This window comes from Pleurodeles waltl, chromosome 11 (genome assembly GCF_031143425.1).
Source record: "Pleurodeles waltl isolate 20211129_DDA chromosome 11, aPleWal1.hap1.20221129, whole genome shotgun sequence".
Taxonomy (NCBI): Eukaryota; Metazoa; Chordata; class Amphibia; order Caudata; family Salamandridae; genus Pleurodeles; species Pleurodeles waltl.
Window position 1 is genome coordinate 782087578 of NC_090450.1, and position 25204 is coordinate 782112781.

At 46.3% G+C, this 25204-nt stretch overlaps 1 protein-coding gene across 1 annotated transcript in view; it reads left to right on the forward strand.

Annotated features, from left to right (window-relative positions):
- Positions 1 to 25204, forward strand: part of KSR2 (kinase suppressor of ras 2) — a 2099185-nt gene that overhangs the window by 1768533 nt on the left and 305448 nt on the right. The window contains exon 16 of the mRNA XM_069212691.1: positions 2462 to 2595. Coding sequence (XP_069068792.1) covers positions 2462 to 2595 — 134 coding nt within the window. The remainder of the gene's footprint in view (positions 1 to 2461; positions 2596 to 25204) is intronic.

A 25204-nucleotide genomic window follows, 5' to 3' on the forward strand; every position in this document is an offset into this window, starting at 1 on the left:
CAAGTCTAAGACCTGTTAAACCAATTAAATTTTCATAAAACCTTCACACTTCAAGATCCTACACTGACTATAACAACCTTTGAGATCCCAGGTGGATGCTCTCTTGCTACAACCCCAATAGAGAAGAGTGTATGCCATAGAAATCTTCACTGAGATGACCCTGTTATTCCCTAAGGTTTAAACTGACTCTTGCCTTGACCCCACTAAGAAGATCCATGATGAGACTTAGGACCTGCTCTAGAGTTGGGCAGACCAAGTACAGTCCGGCAGGGTGGCAGAGGGCATTATGTTTGCCATCCTGACAAACTACCATCTGCTTAATTTAGAGGTCACTGTGGTCCCAGTGATTATCTCTGTACCGTGAGATAACCACAATTATGACCGTTCCTATCAAGGTACAAGTAGATGTAACTCAGCTGTCTAATTTGACAGCCACTCACCAAACTTTACGAGAAGTTTTGCTTTTCTAAAGCAAACTCCCAGAACAGGAGTGCGAAAAATAAACAACTAATGACCCCAACACCCAAGGATTGTTTTCCATGGGTGAGTGGGTTCAATATTTGTTTTTATTTTCTGTCAGTCAGCTGAGGGACAGAAAAAAAGGATATTGCAATGTCCACTCTAAATGGGGCACAATGTAATGCCATTCCTTGATGGCCCCTACTCAGTCAGGCTACTTCCCATTGACAGAGCCAACTAGAGTTCTGTTGGCAATAAGCGTATGGTCCTTCTTACCCTCAATAGAGAGGACAGACCATTGATTTGGTGGACATGCACTCTGTCATGTTTGTGATGGAGTACTTTGTCCACCAAACTCTAAATCTACCACAAAGAATCTTTCTACACTCCTTCTTCAGGGTAAATCTTAAATTCTTTCCAAGGGTAAAATATGTTTATTTGTAGCAAATCCTGGTTTCCTTCTATGAAGTCTTGCTGGCAGATACAGGGTTGAGCTTTGACGTAGCACACAAACATGTTTATTGCTATCATTTTCCTTTGGTGTACCACATGACTATCTGGTAACCTCATTCCCATTCCTGAGTTGTTCATTTCTCCTGACATCCTGCAGTGGAAAGCTAGAAGCTGAGGCCATGTCTGAGTTGATGAGGCTCAGCACACCCATCGAGTTTGAAACCCAGTAATTAAATAAAATAAACTGCACCTCAACCCAGATAAGGCTTCAGACTGGACTTGGAATTTGGGGTGGACATTGGTAGAGCCTTCCACTTAGGTTACATGGGAGATGCATGACAAGGGGTAAACTTAATTACTGTTTATTTATATGTAATTTAAAGTCTTCATCAAAAGGTTTTCTGATCAGCATGTAGTACATTCTCATACTACTGGTTTTCTCAAAATTCTGAGACACCCTGCCATTGTACAAAGTGGCAACTGACTGCTCCTGAAGAACCCCATTAGAGAATTATTTTTTCATCAGGGAAATCTATTCAGATAACCTCATGAAAAGAGCATACCTCCTGGAGTATAGTATATCCATTAGCTCATTGGCTAGTTTGAAGCCAAGGAACCTCAAAATGGACAAGCACATACCACAGCTCCAACCCACAATGGGAGAGTTGCATGGTTAAAAGTGCAGTCGGTAAGCTGTGTAGGACATAAGAAGTAGCCACAGCACAAAGATATGTCATAATCGGTTATAAGCTGCAGGCCATATTTTTCTTAGGTCCAACCATGGATTCACAAGGTAAATTGTATAACATTATTCAATTTTTGGGGCAAATAAAGCTGCAGGTAGATCTTGAATTTAAATTTGATTTCAGCATACAAATGGAAAAAAACGGATTTTTTTGACATGGGTGCAAATGCACAATGTTGAACCCCTCTCTTTGGTCTTTAACCCACCTCCTTTTCCTCATTGCCTTTTCAGATGTGTAATTTAATCTTGTATTTCCTTGCTCCAATAAACAAAATATATGCTGCATGACTTGACAATTTATGTTTTTTATAATCAAGTAATTGCAAACGATCTATGATTACTTTTTTGTTTTAAATCTATCATCTATAAAATGCAGGCTCTGCAAAAGCTGGCTACCTTTATTTGCTACATATTTATTTAAAGATAGTAATCCATAACATTCCCTTTCGGTCCAGCAATGTAAGTATCAGTGATGCATTTTGAGGATTAACACTGTTGTTGCTGAATTGTGCTATGGAGCCAAGAGCAGCATGGTATGAATTGTATCCAGTTCCATGTGAATGCTGCACATGGAGTCCGGGTAGACTTTGAGGAGTTTGAGGGAGGCTTATGATATGTAAGATGTCCTTGCTCTTTTCTGCAGGAATCAGTAAGGGCACAAAGTAGAAAACATGACTTTGATTGGTTTGTCTTGAGTAGGCATTCAGTAGGAATAATCCAATATTCTTGAGGACTGGCATAATTTGCAATAATTGTGCTTTCTTCATTCTGACAGTTCTTCCTTTCCCCTCTAATTGTTATTAGGGAATGGGCTACCTCCATGCTAAAGGAATCCTCCACAAAGACCTCAAGTCAAAGAATGTTTTCTACGACAATGGAAAAGTGGTGATCACTGATTTTGGGCTCTTCAGTATCTCAGGGGTTCTCCAGGCCGGCAGGTAAGTCTAAGTCAGAGTTAACAATGTGCATGGAAGCCAGTGTGGAACACGGACGTTCTCTGTTGCAATGCAGCTTCTGAACCACAAGAGCATTCCTCCACCACACAACATGCAGTTGTATCAGTGAAGTACGTACTTGCTGCTTTCAGTAGTATAACAATTACCTTAACATTTCTAATGTTCCATCATTGTTCTACGTTATTCTGGTGTGAAGATAATGGCACTATTTTCTTGGCCTCTGCTGTTTGCTTTATTTTATTATTAATTCATTTCAGATGTTAACGTCTTAAAATAAGGAAATTGCTCTTCTTTTTCTGGTCGGTGAGGCTAAAAAATATATTTATGATGAGGATGGGTATTCATCCACGCTGAACTCACAACATCAAATTATGTTAACATTAATTCGCTCTGCAATAGGGTAATTTCTACACCAGTCAGGCACATTTTCATCCCGGTGCTAGCTAGATTTTAGAAATAGCCACTGTGTAGTGCATACTGGCTAAATCGTTGAGTTTAATCTGAACAACGTTATCCACCCACTATTAAGAGAAATTCCTTTGAGAACGAAACGCCCGAGTCCAGTGTTTAGTGGCAGCTTTGTGTTCCGATCACTATGCAATAATTTCATGACTTTCTCAACAGTGAGGAGAGCGCCTATTCCTCTATAAAATGTTATTTATCAAGCAGATTAGTGTTTGCTTTACTACAAGCTTTGTTACCGTTTGCAGTATGGAGCGTAAAGGTGATAGTGTGTGATACCAAGCACGACAATGCGTACTACCTGCGAATCTTTCAGTATGTCTAAAGTGGTTGTCAGCTCTCAATACATAGTAGTAAAACTTTATTAAATGTAAAAAATACATATTTCTTTTCTAATAATGAATCACAGAGTGAAAAAAAACAAGCATTAAAAATGAGAACACAAAATAAAACTTAACTTCTAGCAAAACAATTAAATAATTAAAAATGTTCTTTTAAGAGACGCAAATAGGTAAGGTCTAAAAACTTAACAAGTTTTCGAACAGAACAGCAGTCTGTTGATGAAAAGCAATACTGACTTGATGGCCTGATCAGTGATTCTGATATTAGCCGTAATAAATCCCGCTCTGAGATATCTTCTCCTTAGCTTCCATAAGACATGACATATGCAGATCAAGTGTTCGAAAGACCCGACCTTGTAATGGACAGTTTGGAGTTTTTGATAGTCGAGTTCTGCGAAATCCATTTTGCTTCAAAGTGAGGTATGGGAATATACATCAAGCAGAATATTAGATACTTTTTTTACATACAGGTTCGAGGAAAGATGTTAAGTGGAGCTGTTTAGCGCTGCAGTAGGAATCTATAATTTAATTTGCATGTTTGTAAGACTGTATGGAAAGGAGATCATTCGTTCTATTGTTAATCCTCAGAGTGTCCCTTTGGAACAAGGAATATTTGCAAGATCCTTTAGTCGAGGTAAATTGTCATCAGCAAAATGTTGTTGACAGTCGAAGGCTCACGCTGGTGACATCACAACCAGATTTAATTATTATTGCTGTGAATATCATTCCTTTTGCAACTTTCCTTCACAGTAAAACGATCTGTGAGAATTTTAGCGTGGCATGGAATGGAGAGAGAACAATGGTAATGATGGTTGGAGGCAACGTTTATTGTCTGGTGTTGAGGTATGTAAGCTGAGTAGTGATCTAGGGCCAGATGTAGGTAGCGTTTTGCATGGGGCAAACTGCGAAAATCGCAGTTTGCGCCATGCAAAACGCGCATCGCAATGCTCATTCACATTTTGCGAGTCGGTACCGACTCGCAAAATGTGAATGCGACTCGTTAATAGGAAGGGGTGTCCCCTGCCTATTTGCGACTCGCACTGCGATGCTAAATTGCTTTGTGACCGCGAACGCGGTCGCAAAGCAATTCGCAGTTACCACAAGTGTCACACTGGTGGTAACCCATTCGCAAAAGGGAAGGGGTCCCCATGGGACCCCTTCCCCTTTGTGAATGTTGTCAAAAATGTTTTTTCAGAGCAGGCAGTGGTCCAATGGACCACTGCCTGCTCTGAAAAAACGAAACCAAATGGTTTCGTTATTTTTTTGTATTGCAACTCGTTTTCCTTTAAGGAAAACGGGCTGCAATACAAAAAAAAAATGCTTTATTTAAAAAGCAGTCACAGACCTGGAGGTCTGCTGTCTCCAGCAGGCCACCATCCCTGGGAGTGCAGGGATTCGCAATGGGGTCGCAAAAAGCGACCCACCTCATTAATATAAATGAGGTGGGTCTTTGCGACCCCATTGCGAATCGCAGACGGTGTCTGAGACTCCGTTCTGGATCTGATTTTGTGATTTGGAAATTGCGAGTCGCACCGACCCGCAATTTCCAAATCGCAAAATCGGAAATGGCTACATTTGGCCCCTAATCCTTTTCATATACATTTTATTCAGTTCCCAAATAGCTTTATCCGTGAAGGCAGCGGAAGCATTTAATAAGGTAGGAATGAACCTTCCTTTACTGATTGGTCAATGGGACAACCACTATTGATTTTAGAGAAGCTTTGCAATGATTTGTGCCTTCTTTTGCTTGTTGGAAATATTCTGACCATGCTCATTTTTTGTCTATGCTCAGGCTTAAATATTCAAATGTGGTCACTTGCTCAGTACATTTCCCTCTGATTTCCCATTTTAGTTGTTTCTGAGGCTTACCAAAGGACATGGTCTTAGTTTTCTCCAAACTGATGTTTAAGTCATTATCTCTGTTGAAATTCTGTAGCCGTAGTAGCTGTAATTGCAGACCTGCCAGTGTTAACATAATCCGCATATGCTACATAAATAATTGGCTTTGACTTTGGTGGAAATCCTCAGTGTCAATTAGATAGACAAACCAATCCAGAATAAATAGAGAGAAAAGTAAAGGAGCCAGAATTTAGCCCTATTTAAGGCCATTGAAAGTTTAAGAATTTGGGATGAGAGATTCTCAGTAAGTTTCACTTTAAACAATGTGTTATTGTGCAATCATAGATTCCCCAGTTCATCAATTTTTTGCATAGTTTTATATGGTTGACCTTATCAAAAGCTGAGGTAGTAATCCATAGAGCAGACACACAATGTTGGCTGTTTCCTTGAGGTCTGATTAATTATTAAAGTGAGCGCAGCAACGTTGTCTAATGTGGAACAAACAGGCCTAAATCCAGTTTGATTAAAAGGAAGTAAATAGGAATTGATCGCTGTAGGAAATTGGGTCACTGGTTGAGGGGGATGAAACCCCTACGTAAGTAACAACCACGATTCTTGCCAGGGTGAAACACAAGCATACCCCAAATGAACCTCTGCTAAAACCTCTGGTAGCTTGGCACAAAGCAGTCAGGCTTAACTTAGAGGCAATGTGTAAGGTATTTATGCAGCACTTCATACAGTAATAAAGTGAAAAAACAACACAATAACTATCCAACACCAAATTAGAAAAAAAAGAGTAAAATTGTATAAATTATTCGACACCAAAGTGACAAATATCCAAGCACAAGCTTTGGTTTTCTGGTTGCACCATGTCACAACAAATTCATAAATATAGGTTGACTGCAATAGACCATGGGCCAGATACAGGGACCAAGTTAAGCCCGTTGAGTATTGTACCTTATGGCTTTTTTGTTTGGTCTATGCGATGTTGCTTTTTAAGGCTTTGCGTCATCCAGTGCCATTTTAGAGGAGCTGCAAGGGCTGTGATGCAAGGTCTTGCATCGACTTGCATTGTGTTGTCTCGGGTCCAGTGAGGAACTGCTAGAGATGCAACACAAGGTCCTACCTTGAGTTGCATCACAGTGCATCAGTTTTGATGACGTTGGATGATGAGGCTTTGCAAGGTTTTGTCTTGCTCGGTGTCAGTTCTGTTGAAGCTTGCAGCTGTGCGGCGTGGCTTTGCAGAGCTTTGTGCTGCAACAAATTTGATGGAGACCACAGCTGGGTTGGACGATTACCTTCAGGCCCACTTTGAAGGCTTCATGAGTGAAGGGGCACCACTTGGGGGTGAGGACTCACAACAGGCAAAGTCCAGGTACAGGGTTGAATAATTTTCTGTTCCTGAGACTCTGTAGAGGAGGCCAGCCAACTAGCCCTTGGAGTCACTCTGGTCATGGTGGGTATAAAGTACTTGTCTAATCCTCCTCATTCAGGCAGCAGGGCAGAAGAGTAGTGGGCAGTCCTTCTTGCAGCAGAACATCACAGCAGTCCTTCTTCTGAGTCTTCCACAGCTCTAGAAGTGCAGTGAAGAGCTGGGTCTTAGGTCCACAATTTATACCTGATGCCCACTTTGAAGTGGGGAATATTTTAGCCCCCCCGCTACAGAGGTATCTTGAATTTCCTTTCTCCCTGCCCTGGTCCCAACTTGTCTGGGGGTACAAAAGTCTAGTGTGAAACCCTTTGTGAGTGTGCGGAGGCAGAACTTTTGCCATGTGCAAGTGTGTAGATGCAGCTCCTCCCCCTCATCCTGACAACACCTTGTCCTCCTTTGTCACACTATCTAGGAGAACTACCCACAGGGCAACTGCTAGCTACACATAACATGTTACCTTAGATACAGGCTGCAGAAATTGCCAACTTTCTAAAAGTGGGGTTTTCACAATTGCTATTTGAATTCCTACTTCACCAATATAGAAGGTTTTAAATTACAGTCCTTTAGACACCAAAATCGACATTACTTCTTGCTCCCAATTGAAGGTTATAACTTATTAAACATAATAAGTTAATCCAATGTTATCCTATAGGAGAGGCGGGTCTTGCAGTGGTGAAAAATGGATTTGAGTGTTTTTCACTACCAGGTTGAAATGGCAGTTTAAAACTGCACACACAGGTTGCTAGGGCAAGCCTGAGTCATGTTTAAAAAGGCTACTTAAATGGGTGACATAATAAGTGCTGCAGACCCACTAATAGCATTAATTTACAGGCCCTGAGCATATGAAGTACCACTGTACCAGAACTTAAAAGTCAATTAAATGTGCCAGTTGCGTGTAATCTAATTTTACTGTGTTTAGGGGAGATAGTGATTTAGATTGGATTAGCAGTTGTAAAGTGGTAAAGGCAAGCAAAAATGGAGTCAGCAGGCAAAAATGTTTAGGAAAACCATTGATGTTAGAATTTAGTAAAAAAGTTTCCCCTCAGCATCTAAAAGGGCCATGACTATAACTGGAACAGTCAAGTAATGTATTATCATTTATATAATTTAAATTATAACAAATTAAGGTGGATTGAGCAGGCTGATCATCTGGAAATCTACCATTCGGTGTACAGAAACCATGGTTGATGAGTAATTTAACAAATGATTGGCTGTAATTTTTCTCTTATAAGCCCATTCTGATATTAAAGAGGTGACTATGTTGTTGGTGTATCTGGTAGATCACCAGATAAGGTGTCTTTTCTATATGGGAATAACAGATAGTCATTGAATTCCCCTGTGACAATGACTGTATGTAAGGCAAACTGCCCCAGAATGTCGTCAAGATCACCCAGAACATTTTATAAAAAGACTGGGTGGTAAGTAAATATTTAGGAGCAGTAATTGATAAGATTTTGTATGGCCAATTAGTGCAAGTAGATATAATCTGAGTATATTTTTGGCATAAAAGTTTTTAGACTAATAATGCTGTGATTAGAGTTAAAAGACCCCCACCTGGGCATCAGATAGAGCTTTTCATAGCTAGGATTTTGTGAGTATGGTAGTTTGCAAATTTAAAAAAATTCAGTTTCCAGGACTCTTAAAAGCAGAATATGTGACAGTTAGATAAGAATTTTACAAGAATATTCCCATTGATGGTCTATTCCAGCTATATTCCAACAGCATAACAGAAGTACATTATTTGAAGCCTGACGTCAGAGTCCTCTTGCTGAGGTATACAAAGTTGAAGATGAAACCCATTAGTGGTTGTGATCGGTGGAACTAGTTGTGGAAATTTGATGATCTTTATCCAGTATCTTGCTCATGCTGATGTACAGATTCCTGAAATTAACTTAATTTTCAACATCTGTAACCTGGTTGGATTTAATGGTAATTGGTTGAAGGATTTATTCTGATATAAGTATTGTTTTAAGATTAGTGGATATTTAGGAGTATTTGGTTTGATATGATTGATACCCCAAGCAGCTCGGTCACTTTTCTTTTTCTAGACCAGATGTTTGGAGCAATTGCCTCTATTGACCAGATTGCGCATGTGGTTTCAGTGTTTTATTTTACTTTTGAGATCACTAGATGATATATGTTGTGTTTCGTACAATTATGACAAGATTTTCATAATATTGTGACAATTAAGTATATCTTGTTGTCCTTCAGAATCATATTGTGAACTAAAACCCAGAGTTAGGTTGTCGGGATAATAGGTGCTGGGGTTGGAATATTAGGCTGATATTGATTTGTTTTACATGACTGATTTATTTGGTTATCATTTTGAGAACCATACGATTGACAAATGATGTCTTCACTATGGATGAAGGGGAGCTGGGATCACTGCTCCATAACGTTCTTTAAATAACGGGAGCGGAAACCTTTTCCAATGTAGGTGGGATGCAACTGCATCAATTGCGGATTCTTCTTGGGAGGAACTGATTGACACTGCATTTTTATGATCATTGGTCGAGGTAGACAGTTGATTTTGTGGAGGCGAGTGGAGAATCCTGAGATTGATGGAAGTTGCCTCCTAAGCTTGCAGATCATGAGGGTCCTGGGTCATGTGAATAATCTTTTTTATTGAATATAGACAACAGACTACAGTCATTGGTCGATGCAATCATTGCATGATTTTAGAATGATCAGTGCAATTTATTTTTTTATCTACCTAGCTCAGTTTTCTGAGTCATCTTTTACTGATATAAGGTTGAAAGTCTCAGGATATTAACACCGAAGAGGAGCAAGGAGTAATGAAAGTTGTGCCTCAATTGTTTAGTAAAGGTTTGGTTGTGTTAGAATGTGGCATGAATTGAGAAATAATTCAGATATCAACGTTTATTTCAGTATGTTCTTTTAAACAATTACTTGAGTTGTCAGATGCCCCAGTAGTGTCGAGCGAAAGCTCAGGGGATTCTGAGACGTCTATATGAGTTGATGTTACTACAGGGGGAGATCTGTAAATACAGATTTAGTTTATCAGGTAAAAGTTGAAATAGTTCTAGTATATCATCTGGCTGTGAGTAAGTTTGTTGTCTTTCTAAATTCTTTAGAAATTGCTGCATTTTGACAAGAAGCTTTTCAGTATTAGAGATTGTGCTAAGATCTTCTTTAATACTGTATGTTTTAGTAATGACATTTGATCAGTCAGAAGTAAGGGCTGGTTTCCCTTCATGGCCAAGATTTTCAATACATTTATAGTTATTGCCCCCATTGCTTGAAGAACCGGGTACATAGGAAGGTAATTTATCTAATTTGGGTCACCGGTAACAGGATTGGAATTGTTCGAATTGAGGAGTTGGCTTGGTTGAAGATCATTAGATGGGAGAAGCTTGTCAATTTATGGGTTAGGAATACCTGGTTCCACTGCATTTTGCCATTCATTTTTGGAGCTTGCAAGTTGTAGTGCAATTGTAAATCCTTCCAAATGGCAAAGTAGCTTATCTGTGGGTTTTGGAAGGGATCTCACAGAGTAGAAGAATTTGAGATGTTTTCGTTTCTATAATAACTAGCTGAACACCCAACAGCTACCCAAAGGTAGAGTATTTTAAAATCCACAATGCCCCTTGAAGAGGTTTTTTCTAATGTTAAAATAGATTGATTAACTGGAGTATTTGAAAGAATTTTGAAGAACAATGGGCCTGATTTAGGGGTTGGCAGATGGGGTTACTCTGTCACAAACATGACGGCTATCCAGTCTTCCATTATGTACTATGGATATCCTCATAGGGAAGATGGGATATCGTCATGTTTGTGACAGAGTAGCTCATCCACCAAACTCCAGATCAGCCCCTATGTGTTTTAAATTCATACCTTAATATTGAAATATTGCTGTATAAGGTAAATTCATACCTTAGTATTGACATATTAGTGTATCTCCCATTGCTATTTACTTAGATGTTTGGCATACTATGATCTGTGATTCTAAGCAATACAGTTAGGAAGGGTTTGCATGCAGAAGTCTTCAGGACTTAGGACGATGTCTAATCGGGAAAAAATTACATTGCATGTCTAATCGGGAAAAAAAGTACATTGCATGTTTGGTATAAGTTCAGATAACTTTCAGTGTGGTGTTGGTGAGTTTGAGGACCTATTCTCCTTGTTTTTGATCTATTTTTTGCAGTGCTACAAGAGAATCCACTTTACAGCCCCTAAAACCGAGAAAAAGAAAAAACAATAATGTATCATTATATCTAGAGCATTGAACTAGAAAAGAGGGCAGATAAAGGGAAATTATCTTGGAAGGAGGTGGAGTTCATTGCTAATGAAGGAATTTAGGATGAGGGTGGGGGCACCAGAGTGCCTGGCTCCGAAACGGCTGCACTTTATAGGGGCTCCTTGAATCAGGATCACAATCTGCTCACGTATAGCTGCAGAGGACACCGTTTGCAGCAACCAGTGCCCATTATAGTTGCAGCACCTACATGGACACCTGGCAGTTAAACACTGAATCCCCAAGCAGCCATGGTGCCCCAGGAAATGATTGTTGGCTGGGACCACTTGCAGACTGGGGCTGTGCAGGATGGCAGCTCCGCCTGACACCCTGTACCAGTAGCCATTGTACTGCTGCTGCAATGTCTGTTGGTGGTGGACAGCTGCACGGCTGAGAGAGGCTGCCCTAGGACTGTAGGTAAGTCCGAAGGGCCACAGGTGCTGTTGTGGTCCAGTCGCTGCCGCTAACATCCCAGCCCCTGGGATACTGGATACCCTCTCACCCTGTTATGGCAGTGATGCCGCTGGCACCTTGGCTGAGACCTGGAGGCCCTGGGCAGGGATCTGGGATTAGAGGCATAGCACAAAGTGACCATGAGGCCGTGATTACACTGAAGCATTCCGGGGGTACAGACGTGACCGTGATTTTGGCTGGTGGGACCACCCAGGGTATTACTACTCAACAAAACGGATGGATTGCAATGGGCTGTCCAGGCACACTCAGCACGAGGTACCCTCTGTATGGTGGACATTTCCAGCAACTACTAGTGACTGTGACATGGTCAGGGCCAGAAAATGGCTTTCGTAAGAGCGATTACTGCCATTTTACCTGGGCAGCCGGACTGTGGAGTATTGTTATACTAACTGGAAATAAAGATTATTCATTGGAAGAAGAAGAAGAATTTCTTTATGGACTTCGCTGTTTATTGTTTGGACTACCTTTTGGAGTGCTCCGGTATTTTGTTCAATGAGTTTTCCAGCACAGATCATAACTTTGTTATGATCAGTGCAGTGGACACCTGGGTGGTTGGGTGTCATACCGGACCTAGTACCCTAATAATATAATAATATTGCAACTTTGGACTGACTAGCCTTTCATCATAACTACGTATGTGCGGACTTTATAGTATCAACCACCTGTTTCCCTCTTTTTTTCCAATCTGTTCATGCAAGGCTGGGAGAAAGTAACAAGTTCAGGCCAATTGCGATAACGTGCAGATGAGATACAGGGACCAGGTTGGTCTCACTGAAAAGTAACTTTCTCAATTCAGCCCAAAGAGTTTGGTTTGTGATGGAGAGAGCCGCAAGGAACAGGGAAGCTTTGCATAAGGCCATTATTGTGGCATGGAGAGCAGGCCTGGCATCGCGGGCGGTCATCTCTGTAGTGCGAAAATCCTGTTGTCCTCATGAATGGACAGGCCGGAGCTTCGCACTGGAGTTCCCCGCAAGCGGTTGATGCTGTAGCATGAAGAGGGGTTGTCAGCATTGGTGGGCAGTGTAAGCAACAAGGTTGTGGTACCAGCATGCCTTTTTGCAGTCACAGAGAGCTCAAAAACTTTAATTCAGCTTCACTGAGACCACTCCAAGGGTTAAGGTACTGAGGGGCACCACTTGGGTGATCAAGGGCTTACTCCAGCTGTATCTGTATGGTGGTATAGTTGTATTGGATCCTGTTATGCTCCCATGTCTCTGAACAGGAGGTGAGAAACCTAGTCCTTGGAGTTATTCTGGGAGCCCTGGGTTCAGGTACAGGTTCAATTCCTCTGACTCGGGCAGGAGGGCAGCAATCCAGCAAGGCAGCAGTCCAACAAAGCCATTGCCCAACAGGGAAGCAGAGTGGCAGTCCTTTCAGCAGCACTGCAGTCTTTCTACCTGGCAGAGTCTCCAAAGGTCCAGAAGTATACTGGAGAGTTGGTGTCTGAGGCCCAGTATTTATACCAGTGCCTCCTCTGAAAGGAAAGACATGTCTAGAGGTTTACTTTTAAAGTGCACATGTTTCCTGCCTCCACTGCCCTGGCATCAGGCTAACTACTGGGGGTATACAGCGCTTTGTGTGGAGGCAGGACTTGGCCTATTCAAGTGTAAGTAGGGCTATGCCCAGCTTGGGGATGACCCTGCAGAAAGGGCCAAGTCCAGCAACAGACCACTCAGAGACCCTCTTCAAGTTACTTATTGGCAATACTGGATTTTCACTTTTGTTTGTGGTTGAGCAGGCACACTGCTTACTGGGCCCTAGGCCCTCACCTGGAGTTCCACCACAGCCAATTATTGCTAGATTTCTGAACTATAGCATTTGTGGTGCTGCATGGTGGATGGTGCATGAGAAACAATCCCTGTAGCACAAGGGCACCACTAGCTCCATACTCTCAGATTTAACTCTCTGTGCAGGAGGTGCACCACAACTTCCTGTCCCTCAAACCTAAGCTCCAAAAGGCAAGGTTTTACATATGCTATCTTATATCCCACACTCCTACAAATTCCCCACTGTGACCAAACTGTCTTCTCTATGCCACAAAACTCCTCACCTTTTGTCAAGAAGGTCCTGCTTGATTTAAAAGCAGTCAATCAGCAAGGGTCGCCTACACTTGATGGATGCTTGAGTGACGTAGAGTCTTCACCTTTCCCAAATGCTAACTTCAACAACTAAGGACGGCCTACACCTTCTTTCTGAATAGTGGTTGGTGGCCATGGCCTTTTCTGTCTGCTTGGTTCCTGTGGCCATTGTGGGATGGCAAGACCTTACTCCTATTCAATGATCTTTGATCCTGATCAAAGACCTGATGACTTGGCATTCATTCCTGTCATCTAACCCCTAGTCTTTGGAGGTGTTGTTTGGTCGGCACTTTGGGCTCCCCCTGCGATAAACCCCACTGATGCTTCAGTTGTGTTAGGCATGTGTGGCACCCTTATGGTGCCTGTTTGGTTTGTGTCATGGGTGGTCTTTTGGGGGCGATTTACTGGCAGGTTAAGATGGCTGGTGTGGGTCGGGGGTGGGAATGTAGTTGTACCTATGTTTTTATCAGTACAGAGTGCACCACATTGCTGCTAGACTATATCACATTTATAAGGCTACTCACAGATTTCACTTTACATCATAAACTCCAGACACACACAATGTATCATGCGCTATGGTCAGACTCGACCCCCTCTGTCACAGCTAACATCTTCTGCAACATCCATCCACTTTTTGACATGAAGTGTGCGTGGTCTCAATATTCCCCATAAAGTTAGACGCACACTAGCATACCTTGACCGCCATCAATTAGAAATGGCCCTCGTACAGGAGACACATTTCAGTGCACATTTGTTTTTAACCTTCACACAGAAATGGAGTAGCCATAGGTCACTAACCAGCTACTTATCCTTTGCTTGAGACACTGCTATACTGGTGCACCATGGTGGGCTGGTAGACATCTGGAGACTCAGTCATCCCAACATTAGTGGGGGCATGCATGTCTCTACAGCATACTGCACATGGGTGAGACTGGACTATTGACTGGGTACACAACATATCTGTGGCTGGATCCAACTGGTCAAACATTTTCCTCATACTCTTTGAAATTACTCACCTGTTAAGTTGCGAATTGACATACCCAACTCATAGCAGCGCACCTTCTCCTGGCATCTATCTACTGTGCTAGACCCTGTCTTCAAAAGTGAGATACAAACTGAAATTCATAACTACCTTATGCAAACGCGGCCTCAGTGGAGACAGTGGAGACAGTGTGGAAGGCCTTCAAAGCTTACATATGGTTGATTTCTATAGCTAAACAGTATGACGGGTAAAAAACATTGCGCAATAGCCTTGTCTGGAGCGAGAACTCTGTGAGCTTGAAAAACAGCACTGGCATGCACCAACATCCCACACCCTAACCAAGATCTGGACCAAGCTGTCACAGTTAATGGAGCTAGCAGATCAAGAGAGAAAACACTGACAAATGTACACGGTAGCTAAAGCCTATGGGGAGGCATGAAGGCAGAACATTAGCATACTTAATAGGCCTGCTGACATCATGACAGTTGTACTTCTACAACTAGTAGATGAGACGGGTAAGACACTCTTTGAGGCTGACAATATATTGGGAGAATGTGTCTCATATTGCTCCGGGCTGTATGCCTCCTCTGTTCCCAGGTCTTCTGATGACTACCCAGCCAACATGAGTGCATCACCGTAGTGTGGATTGAGGGCTTCATAGGCAGTTTCTAGAGAGACCCTTTACTCTGGATGAGTTCACAACAGTGATCTCAAGTCTTCCCACCTGTAAGTCTCTGGGTAGGGATGGGTTTCTGTCAGAATTTTACAAAGCTTACTCTGATATTAGTGCCTCATGCTTACTCCAGATGTACAATGAGGTACTGAACCTTCAAAAACACAGATGCAAATATTTTTGCTATGATTCTGGCAAACCACCTATTATTGCTTCTTTCAGACCTGATCTTACCAGACCAGGGGGGGCTTATCCTGGGTAGATCTACATCTCACAATCTTCAGACACTGTTTGCCCTATTCCATCAGCTCTGGCCTGACCACGAAGCTGTAGCAGTCTTTTGGACACTACGGAGGCCTTCCACTTTTTGGAGTGGGGCTATATTTTTTGCTGTGCTAACCAAACTTGGACTCCCTAAGTCTTTTATAGGCTTAATATAGCTCTTGTACTCCAGCCCAACAATCAGAATACACTTGAAAGGTCTCTTTGTCCCTTTCTTAATCAAGAGAGACACATCGAGAGTTGGCCACTCTCCACCCTGTTTTATGCTCTGGCTTCAGAACCTTTGGCATGTGCTGTTTGTCAGCTTCATTGACATCGTGGGTTTGTTTACTCCCTGTGAAACCATGTGGCTTCTGTATACTCTAACAAAATAACTCTATGCCTACTCAAAACCTCAGCCCGGTCGTCAGGTAATTCACTCCATTTAAGGCACTATCTAGTGTCACTATCAATTAGAACAAATCCACTATTTTCCCATTAGCCTAAGCCACACAAATTAGAGACTTAGGCCCTCATTACAACTGTGGCGGTCGGTGTTAAAGCGGCAGTAATACCGCCAACAGGCTGGCGGTAAAAGAAATGGGATCACGACCACAGTGGAAACCGCCATCATAGACAGCCACTTTAACACTCCGACCGCCACGGCGGTAACAACCAACACGCGGCGGTCACCGCCAACAGACAGACAGAAGACAATGTACCGCCCACCCTCACAACCCACCAATCCACCAGCTTTTCTGGGGCGGTACCACTCACTTTTCGACACTCAACGAAGAACCAGGACGCCATGGAGCCCGAGCTGCAGGTCATGCCGATGCTGGTGTATCTGCTAATAAACCAGGAATACCAAAGACGGCGGCGGCGATGACCACAGTGAGTACTGCACCTAGCACACAGGGGAGGGGAGAAGGAAAAAGAGAGTGACACACACACACACACGCAACACCCCCACCCCCACCCACAACACCATACACACAAACACATGCAGCAACAGTACATTTACACCCCGTAACATCCTGGAAGAACGCAAGGACAAAAGGAATAGAGTGAAATCCGTGATATATTAAAAATATGCAGATAAAGTTAACGTTTGGAATAAACAGTATATACAAATATTTACAATATGTATAGAAGGCCGTACACTGTCTGTTGCAAATTTTTATGGCCCAGTGGGCAAAAAAATCATGGGCGAAGCCATCACTTGACTCCTGCCTCAAAACGGAGAGAACATTGCTTGGGCATCAGGTCAAAAACACACAGGCACCTCAGGGGGACAGCGAATGGGGGGGCACCTCAGCCAGAAGATGGCACTACGCCACTGCTCCTGGAGGGAGCTACATGCCCACAGCGATATCCTGAGGAGTGCAAAGCCACAGTCTCTCAAGTGGGTGGTTTGCCCACTGCTTGGTCCTGGGAGTGCAAAGCCACAGTCTCTCAAGTCACTCCAGTGGGTGGGTTGCCCACTGCTTGGTCCTGGGGAGTGCAAAGCCACAGTCTCTCAAGTGGGTGGTTTGCCCACTGCTTTGTCCTGGGGAGTGCAAAGCCACAGTCTCTCAAATCTCTCCAGTGGGTGGGTTGCCCACTGCTTGGTCCTGGGGAGTGCAAAGCCACAGTCTCTCAAGTGGGTGGTTTGCCCACCGCTTGGTCCTGGGGTGTGCAAAGCCACAGTCTCTCAAGTGGGTGGGTTGCCCACTGCTTGGTCCTGGGGAGTGCAAAGCCACAGTCTCTCTAGTGGGCTGTTTGCCCACTGGTTCTGGAGGGGGCCTTGAGCCCAGTCTGCTTCATCCTGCCAAGGATAGGGTGAGTGGATGCATTTCTTCACTGTTTCTGGAGGGGGCTTTGTGCCCTGTGTGCTTCATCCTGCCAAGGATAGGGTGAGTGGATGCATATCTACACTGGTTCTGGAGGGGGCTTTGTGCCCAGTGTGCTTCATCCTGCCAAGGATAGGGTGAGTGGATGCATTTCTCCACTGGCTCTGGAGGGGGCTTTGTGCCCAGTGTGCTTCATCCTGCCAAGGATAGGGTGAGTGGATGCACTTCTCCACTGGTTCTGGAGGGGGCTTTGTGCCCAGTGATGCTGCACCTGGGGTGTGGCAGTTCCCATTCCCTCACCTGGGTGTCTGAGGCACGAGATGTGCTGGGAACAAGTAGCATGATACTCCATGGAGGCAGAGCCAAACTCCTTCCTGCGGCGACTACGGCCGCAAGCTGCTAGTAGTGCTGGTGGTGGTTCTTCAAGTGGTGGGTAGAGGTTCCAGGCCGCCTCCTGCATCCCCGGATGGCTGCCCACTGGGGATGCTGCTGCTGACAGATGTAGTGGCACCGTCTGGGCATGTGGCGGTGCAGATGGTGGTGCAGGTGGCGGTGCTTGCGGCGGTGTCTGCAGCAGATATGCTGCCGGTGCTGGACGTGATGCAGGTGCTGGTAGTGGTGGAGAGAGGCAGCAGGGCGTCTACTGCAGCCTCAGACGGATGCCCACTGGGGATGATGCTGCTGACAGTTGTTGTGGCAGCAGCGGTGCAGGGGGCGGTACAGGTGGCGGGGCAGATGGCGGTGCAGGATGGTGGTGCCTGCAGCGGTGCTTTCCGCGGTACAGGTAGCGGGGCTGTCGGTACTGATGGTGGGCACCAGTCCCTCACCTGGAGGCTCCGAGGCCTGAAGTGGCTTGCCTTGGGTTTTCTTCCCCTTCCCCCACCTTGGCAGACGCTGCTGGGACCTTGGCACTGGCAGATGTAGTTTTGGAGGAGGCCTGACTGGGTGGGTTGTGCTTCTTGTCTGTGCTGCGTGCTGGCCCCTTCTTCACCTTGGCAGGTGGCGGAATGGTTTGGTCCTTTGCAGGGGTCGGTGGCACACTGGCAGCCCTGACAGGTGCCCCTTTGATCACCTGGGACTTGCAGGTACCACAGCAGACGCCGACATGGTGACTGAGGTGCTGGCCTGGGTTCTTGACACCCTGGCCCGAGGGGAAGGACGGGGGGTAGGTGTAGGGAAGAGGTCAAAGTTTCCAAGGAAAAGTTTTTTAGACACACTGGGACGGGAAGATGGAGAAGGTTTGAGAGTGGAGGAAGAGGGAGTGGTTGTAGGAGGTGCATGTCTGCTGAGTTTGGGTGAAGGTGCATGGGCTGGATGCTGTTGTGAGGTGGATGGCTGTTGGGTAAGTGGGTGCTTGGGTTTTTTGTACTTTGGGAGGAGGGGTCACAGACACACTGGGAGAGGACACAGGGACGTGTGCATGGTTGTGGGAGTGATGACTGCTCGTGAGGGGTGTGTTGTGATGGGCATGCTGGTGATGGAGGTAGTGGATGATGATGTAGTGCATTCAGGTGCGAGTGGAGACGCTACTGGGAAGGAGGTAGACGACGAGGAGGAGGACACTGTGAAGGCAGTAGATGTTGGTGTGTTTGCATGAGTATGGTGCTTGTGTGAGTGCCTGTGAGATGAAGTGTGGTGCTTATGTTTGCCTGAGCCACTTTTGTGTGGTGATTTGGGTGCATGCTGGTCTGAAGGTATGCTTGGGATATGCTGAGGTAGAGGGGATTGGGTCTGGGTAGTGGAAGTTGGAGAGGAAAGGCTGGACACAGGGACAATGGCTGCCATCAGTGCTGAGGCCAGAGCCTGAAATGCTCTCTGTTGGGCCGCCACGCCAGAATGAATGCCTTCCAGGTATGCATTTGTTTGTTGCAAATGCCTCTCAACACCCTGGATGGCATTCAGAATGGTTGAATGCCCAACAGTGAGGGATCTCAGGAGGTCAATAGCCTCCTCACTGAGGGCAGCACGGCTGACTGGGGCAGGGCCTGAGGTGCCTGTGGCGAAGGAGATGCCCACCCTCCTGGGTGAGCGGGCACTGGAAACACGCTGAGGGGCTGCTGGGAGGGTGGTGCTGGTGGGGGGGGGGGGTGGCGGCTGTACCTGTTGTTGGGGTGGGCACTGAGGTGTCCGCCACCACCAGGGAGCTTCCATCGGAGGAGGAGTAGGTGTCACTGGTCTCCCCTCCTGTCCCCGTCGTGGTACTCCTCTCGCCCTCCGTCCCACTGGTGCCTTCACCCTTAGTGGATAGGGCCTCCAGGCCCATGTGGGATGCAGCTCCCTCCGTCGCCGGTGCCTCTGCTCCTCCGCCAGATGAAGCTAATGCACACAAGGACAGGGTGACAAAACAAAAAGGGGGGGAGAGACAGAGGATACACTTGGTCAATGCCAACAACAACACTACTGTTGGCGTACACAACACCCAGGGAGCTGCCCTATGCACTATGCCATGCCCAATCAGTCACTAAGGTAGTCACCAGCCCATAGGGTACAAAGCCTAACTCCAGCATCTGCACACCTGACACCCACAGGACCCTGCCCAGTAGGTGTTGCCCACTTGTACCATTGGGGTGGGAGTGCTTCGGAGCCTGCACACAAGGGACCTACCCTGCCATGATCGCGTCGCCCGGGGCACCGACAGCCCACATCCCCCAAGCAGCTAGCTCCTAAAGAGCGCAAAGTCAGGATTCAGAATCTGTACTCACCCCCTTGTGGCTGCTGTGATGCCCTCAAGCACCCATCCAACTCTGGATAGGCCACCGCCAGGATGAGGAACATCAGGGGGGTCATGGTGCGATGGGCACCCCTTCCACGTTGGGAGGCCAGCCCCACCTGGGCCTCTGCCGTTTTCTTGGTCCAGCGGCGCAGGTCCTCCCATCTCTTGTGGCAGTGGGTGCTCTGTCTGTGATAGACCCCCAGGGTCTGCACCTCCTTGGCGATGGCACGCCTAATACCCTTTTTCTGGTGGGCGCTGACCTAGAGGGAAAAGACAGCAGAAAAGGAAATTACTCCCCCGTCCGGACTGGCATACTCATTGCGCATCAGTTCCCACCCATGCCCTGACGCACCTACACTGACTACCTCTCATGCAGCACTCAGGCCAGGAAGCCTCTGCACCCCCCAACATGTGGCCTACATCCACACCACTCCAAACATGCATTGCCCACACATCATGCTCACAGTGTACTCACCTGTTTGTCTGGGGTACCGTAGAGGAATGTGTACTGGGGTAGGACCCCATCCACCAGTTTCTTCAACTCCTCCGCAGTGAAGGCAGGGGCCCTATCCACAGACACTCTAGCCATTGTCGCTTTCAGACTCAGGTCACAGCAGCACTTGCAGTGTAGGTCCTCTCCTATTGAGGGTCAGGTAGCAAGTGAGTGAATAGTTAGAAAATGGCAGTGACGTCCGCGGCGGCGTACATCGCCATTGGCTCCTGGAACCCATAGGGCTCAATGATAACCAATGCGAAGTTGCGCTGCGGTCATCGACCGCCTACCGCGACGGAGCACAATGCCAGCACACTTACCTCATTTCCACTTGTCCCTCCTCACAGGTCAGGCAGCCACCATTTCAGGGGAGCACATGGCATGGCACCTAACTGCATCACAGCAGACATTGGCCCATCAACTGATTCTCGACGTCACATACTGCTTCTGTGACCTAAATTCAGCAACAGTTGTGCATTTTATGTGGCAATATGACCTTCTGCTCACCGTTCTCCTCCATAGGCTACAACCACTGAGGCAGATGGTGAGATGGCGGCATCCTCCGGTGTACAAACCCCTGGTGGACCTGTCGACAATGGGGGATAGACACATTATCATCACATACAGACTTAATCATGCCACAATCCAAAAACTGTGTGCCCAATTGGAGCCAGACCTGATGTCAGCTATCCGCCAGCCCACAGGAACACCCCCTCTAGTGCAGGTTCTGTCAGTGCTGCATTTCCTGGCAAGTTGTTCCTTTCAAACTACAGTGGCCATGGCATCAGGAATGTCTCAGCCAATGTTCTCCAATGTGTTGTCCAGAGTGTTGTCTGCCCTGCTGAAGCACATGCGCAGCTATGTTGTGTTCCCCCAAGTGGATGATTTGGTCACAGTGAAAGCTGACTTCTATGCCCTGGCACATATCCCCAACATCATTGGTGCCATTGATGGTACACATGTGGCATTTGCCCCCCGAGAAATGAACAGGTTTACAGGAATAGAAAAAGCTATCACTCGATGAATGTGCAGATGGTGTGTTTGGCGGACCAGTACATCTCCCATGTGAATGCCAAATATCCTGGCTCTGTTCATGACGCCTATATCTTGAGGAATAAAAGCATCCCTTATGTGATGGGCCAACTCCAGAGGCACCGGGTGTGGCTAATAAGTGAGCCCAAGGTCCCCACACAGTATAAGTAGGTGTCTGGGTATGGGTTTGTCCCTAAGGGTTAGTGTGTGTCTAACAGTTGTCCATCAATATTTACAGGTGACTCTGGTTACCTCAACCTCTCTTGGCTACTGACCCCAGTGAGGAATCCCAGGACAATGGCAGAGGAACGTTACAATGAGGCACATGGGTGTACAAGGAGGATTATTGAGAGAACCTTCGGCCTCCTGAAGGTCAGGTTCTGGTGCCTCCATCTGACAGGTAGATCCCTGTACTACTCACCGAAGAAGGTATGCCAGATCGTTGTGCCATGCTGTATGTTGCACAACCTGGCCTTGAGACGTCAGGTGCCTTTTCTGCAGGAGGATGAGCCTGGAGATGGTCTTGTGGCAGTGGTGGACCCTGTGGACAGTGAGGAAGAGGAGGCAGATGAAGAAGATTTGGACAACAGAACAAACATTATACAGCATTACCTCCAGTGACACACAGGTAAGAGACTGTAACTCAACTTTACATTTCAGTAATCTTTTGGACATACCCTCTGTCTATGGACACTGACTGTACCCTTTGGATTCTCTATTTTCAGATCTGTGTGCCTCATTCTGGCTCCTGCTATATGTACGGCTGCCCACCAAAGGTCATTCTGTAGTATATTTCACTGAACATATACGTTGCAATGCTTTGATAGTGTTGTACTAATACATTTTTCGAATCATTACACTGACTCCAGTATGGTTTTTGTTTTAAGGGTGTTTATTTTTATGCCAATAAGTATGGGGGTATGTGCAAAGGGCTGGGGTGATGGTGGAGGAATGTCCAGTTAGAGTCCAGTCTATTGGTATCACAGGTGCATTGTCCAAGGGGGCATAGGAAGTGGAGCAATGGCAGTTCAAGGTGGACAGGGTGACACAGTGGGACACAAGGGTGACAATCAGGAGAGTCTTATTATCCTGGCTGGGGTCTTGGCAATGTTCTCTTGCTTCTGCCTGGATCACAGGGACAGTTTGTGGGGTGGTTCTCCTTCTGCAGGGGGTGGGGTGCTGGTGGCCTGTTGGTCCTGTGGCGGGGCCTCCTGTCCACTAGCGCCGGCAGAGGTGAAAGGCTGTTCCTTGGTTTGGCTACTGTCAGGTGCCCTTTGTTGTGCCACTGCCTCCCTCATGGTCTTGTCCCTGTCAGCCAGAACCCCTGCAATGGTGACCAGGATGGTGTGTATTTTTGTTAGGTCCTCCCTGATCCCATGGTACTGTCCCTCCTGCAGCCGTTGGGTCTCCTGTAACTTGGCCAGTACCTGGCCCATGGTCTCCTGGGAATGGTGGTATGCTCCCATGATGTTTGAGAGTGCCTCGTGGAGGGTCGGTTCCTTGGCCTGTCCTCCCCCTGTCGAACAGCAGTCCTCCCAGGTTCCCTGTTGTCCTGTGCCTCTGTCCCCTGAACCGTGTGCCCACTGCCACTGACCCCAGGTCCCTGATCGTCCTGTGTTTGTGGGGTTGCCTGGGGTCCCTGTAGTGGTGGACACACTGCTGATTGGCGTGTCCTGGGGACAGTGGCATGGGCCCGCTGGGTGGGTGCTGTGCTGGTGTTTCCTGGGGAGGAGTCTCTGTGGTGGGTTGGGACTGAGGCAGGGGAACCGACTGTCCAGAGGTCCCTGATGGGCCAGGTTGGTCATCCTGATCCAGGCGTGCAGAGCTGCTGTCATCACTGTGGGCTTCTTCTGGGGGAGGGACTGGATGTAGCTAGCACCTCCTCTCTGGTGACGTTGGGTAGGGGTCCTGTTGGGATGCAAATGCATTGTTAATGTATCTGCGTGTTCCATCTTGTGCATGGCTGTGTTTCCCTCTATGATTGTGATTTCCCTGTCAGCTTGGCCTTGTGTGAGTGGTGATTTTGTGGCCTGGGTGAGTCTCTCTATTGGGCATGCTGTGGTGATGGGTGCCCATGCTGGTCTGTGATGGGTGTCCATGCATTGGGGGTGCATGCAGGGCTTGGTACTGGGATGGGTGGGTTGGGATAGTGGGGTATCTGTGAGGTGGTGGAGTGATGGGTGTGAGGGTAGGGGTAGGAGTTTGTGACGGCATGCATGGGGATATAGTAGTAAAGATTGGACTTATCAGAGTCCAGTCCTCCTGCTACTCCTGCGAGGCCCTCAGGATGCATGATTGGCAAGACTTGCTCCTCCCATGTTGTTAGTTGTGGGGGAGGAGGTGGGGGTCCACCGCCAGTCCTCTGTACAGCAATCTGGTGTCTTGAAAGCACGTAACGCACCTTCCGCCGTAGGTCGTTCCACCTCTTCCTGATGTCATCCCTAGTTCGTGGGTACTGTCCCACGGCGTTGACCCTGTCCACGATCCTCCACCATAGCTCCATCTTCCTTGCAATGGACGTCTACTGCACCTGCGATCCGAATAGCTGTGGCTCTACCCGGACGATTTCCTCCACCATGACCCTTAGTTCCTCCTCTGAAAACCTGGAGTGTCTTTGGGATGCCATGGATGTGGTGCGAGTGATATGTGTGAGGATGTGTGGGGTGATGTGTTGGGGTGTATGCTGTGATGTGTGTGGATGGTGTATGGGTGATGGTGTTCTGTGGCTCAGATTGAGTGGGCGCTCCTGGCTTGTGTCTCTCTCTGTTGGCAATCTTTTTTTTCGTTGGAAGGGTTGTGGGTAATGTGGGTGTGTGTTTTATAGTGGTGCGAGTGTGTGGGTGTGTTGTGTGTATGTGTGTCAGGTGTGTGTAGTTTGAATTGTCCAATGTGGTGTCGTTTTGTAAGTGTGTGTGTATTTTGAGCGCAGCGGTGTGTACTGCCAATGGTTTACCGCGGTTGAAAGACCGCTACGGTGATTCGTGGGTTGTGATACTGAGGGCATATTCCTGTTGGCTTAATGGTGTGGGTTTTGCTGTCGCCAGTTTATCACTGACCTTTGGTCTGGCGGACTTGTGTTGGTGTCTGTATTGTGGCGGTATTTTATGTGTGGGTCATAATACCCGTGGCGGATTACCGTCACAGTATGTTGGTGGCCGTCAGCACGGCAGTCGTCGGCATTTACCGCCAGGGTTGTAATGAGGGCCTTAGAATTTCCATTGGCATTCACATCTGTAAAGTACCTGGGGATCTAGGTCAGAAGAGACAAGACTTCAGTCCTTACGGAAAACTATGGGGTAACCATAGCTAAAATAGAAGAACAGATACAGAAATATAAGAGTCTGCCACTGTCCCTGATGGTAAGGATTATTCTTATAAAAATGATCATATTGCCCTGACTGTTTTATCTCTGTTACAATATACCTATCCCTTTGACTCAACACTTTTTAAAGACCCTCATATCGCATATGACATTACTAGTTTGAGCCTGCAAACAGCCTCGCGTCCACTGGGAATGTTTAAATCTGTCATACGATAAATTGGGGTTAGCAGCAGCACATTTCAGACTTTATTATTACTGTGCCCAGGCATAATTCACGAATTTCTGGCTGCACAAACCACCTCATATGGGCACCAGGCAATAGTGCATGACAACGTACACCCAGCCAAGCTCAGCACTTTAATAGGATTAGCCCCTCATTACAAGCGTGCTAAAATTAACATC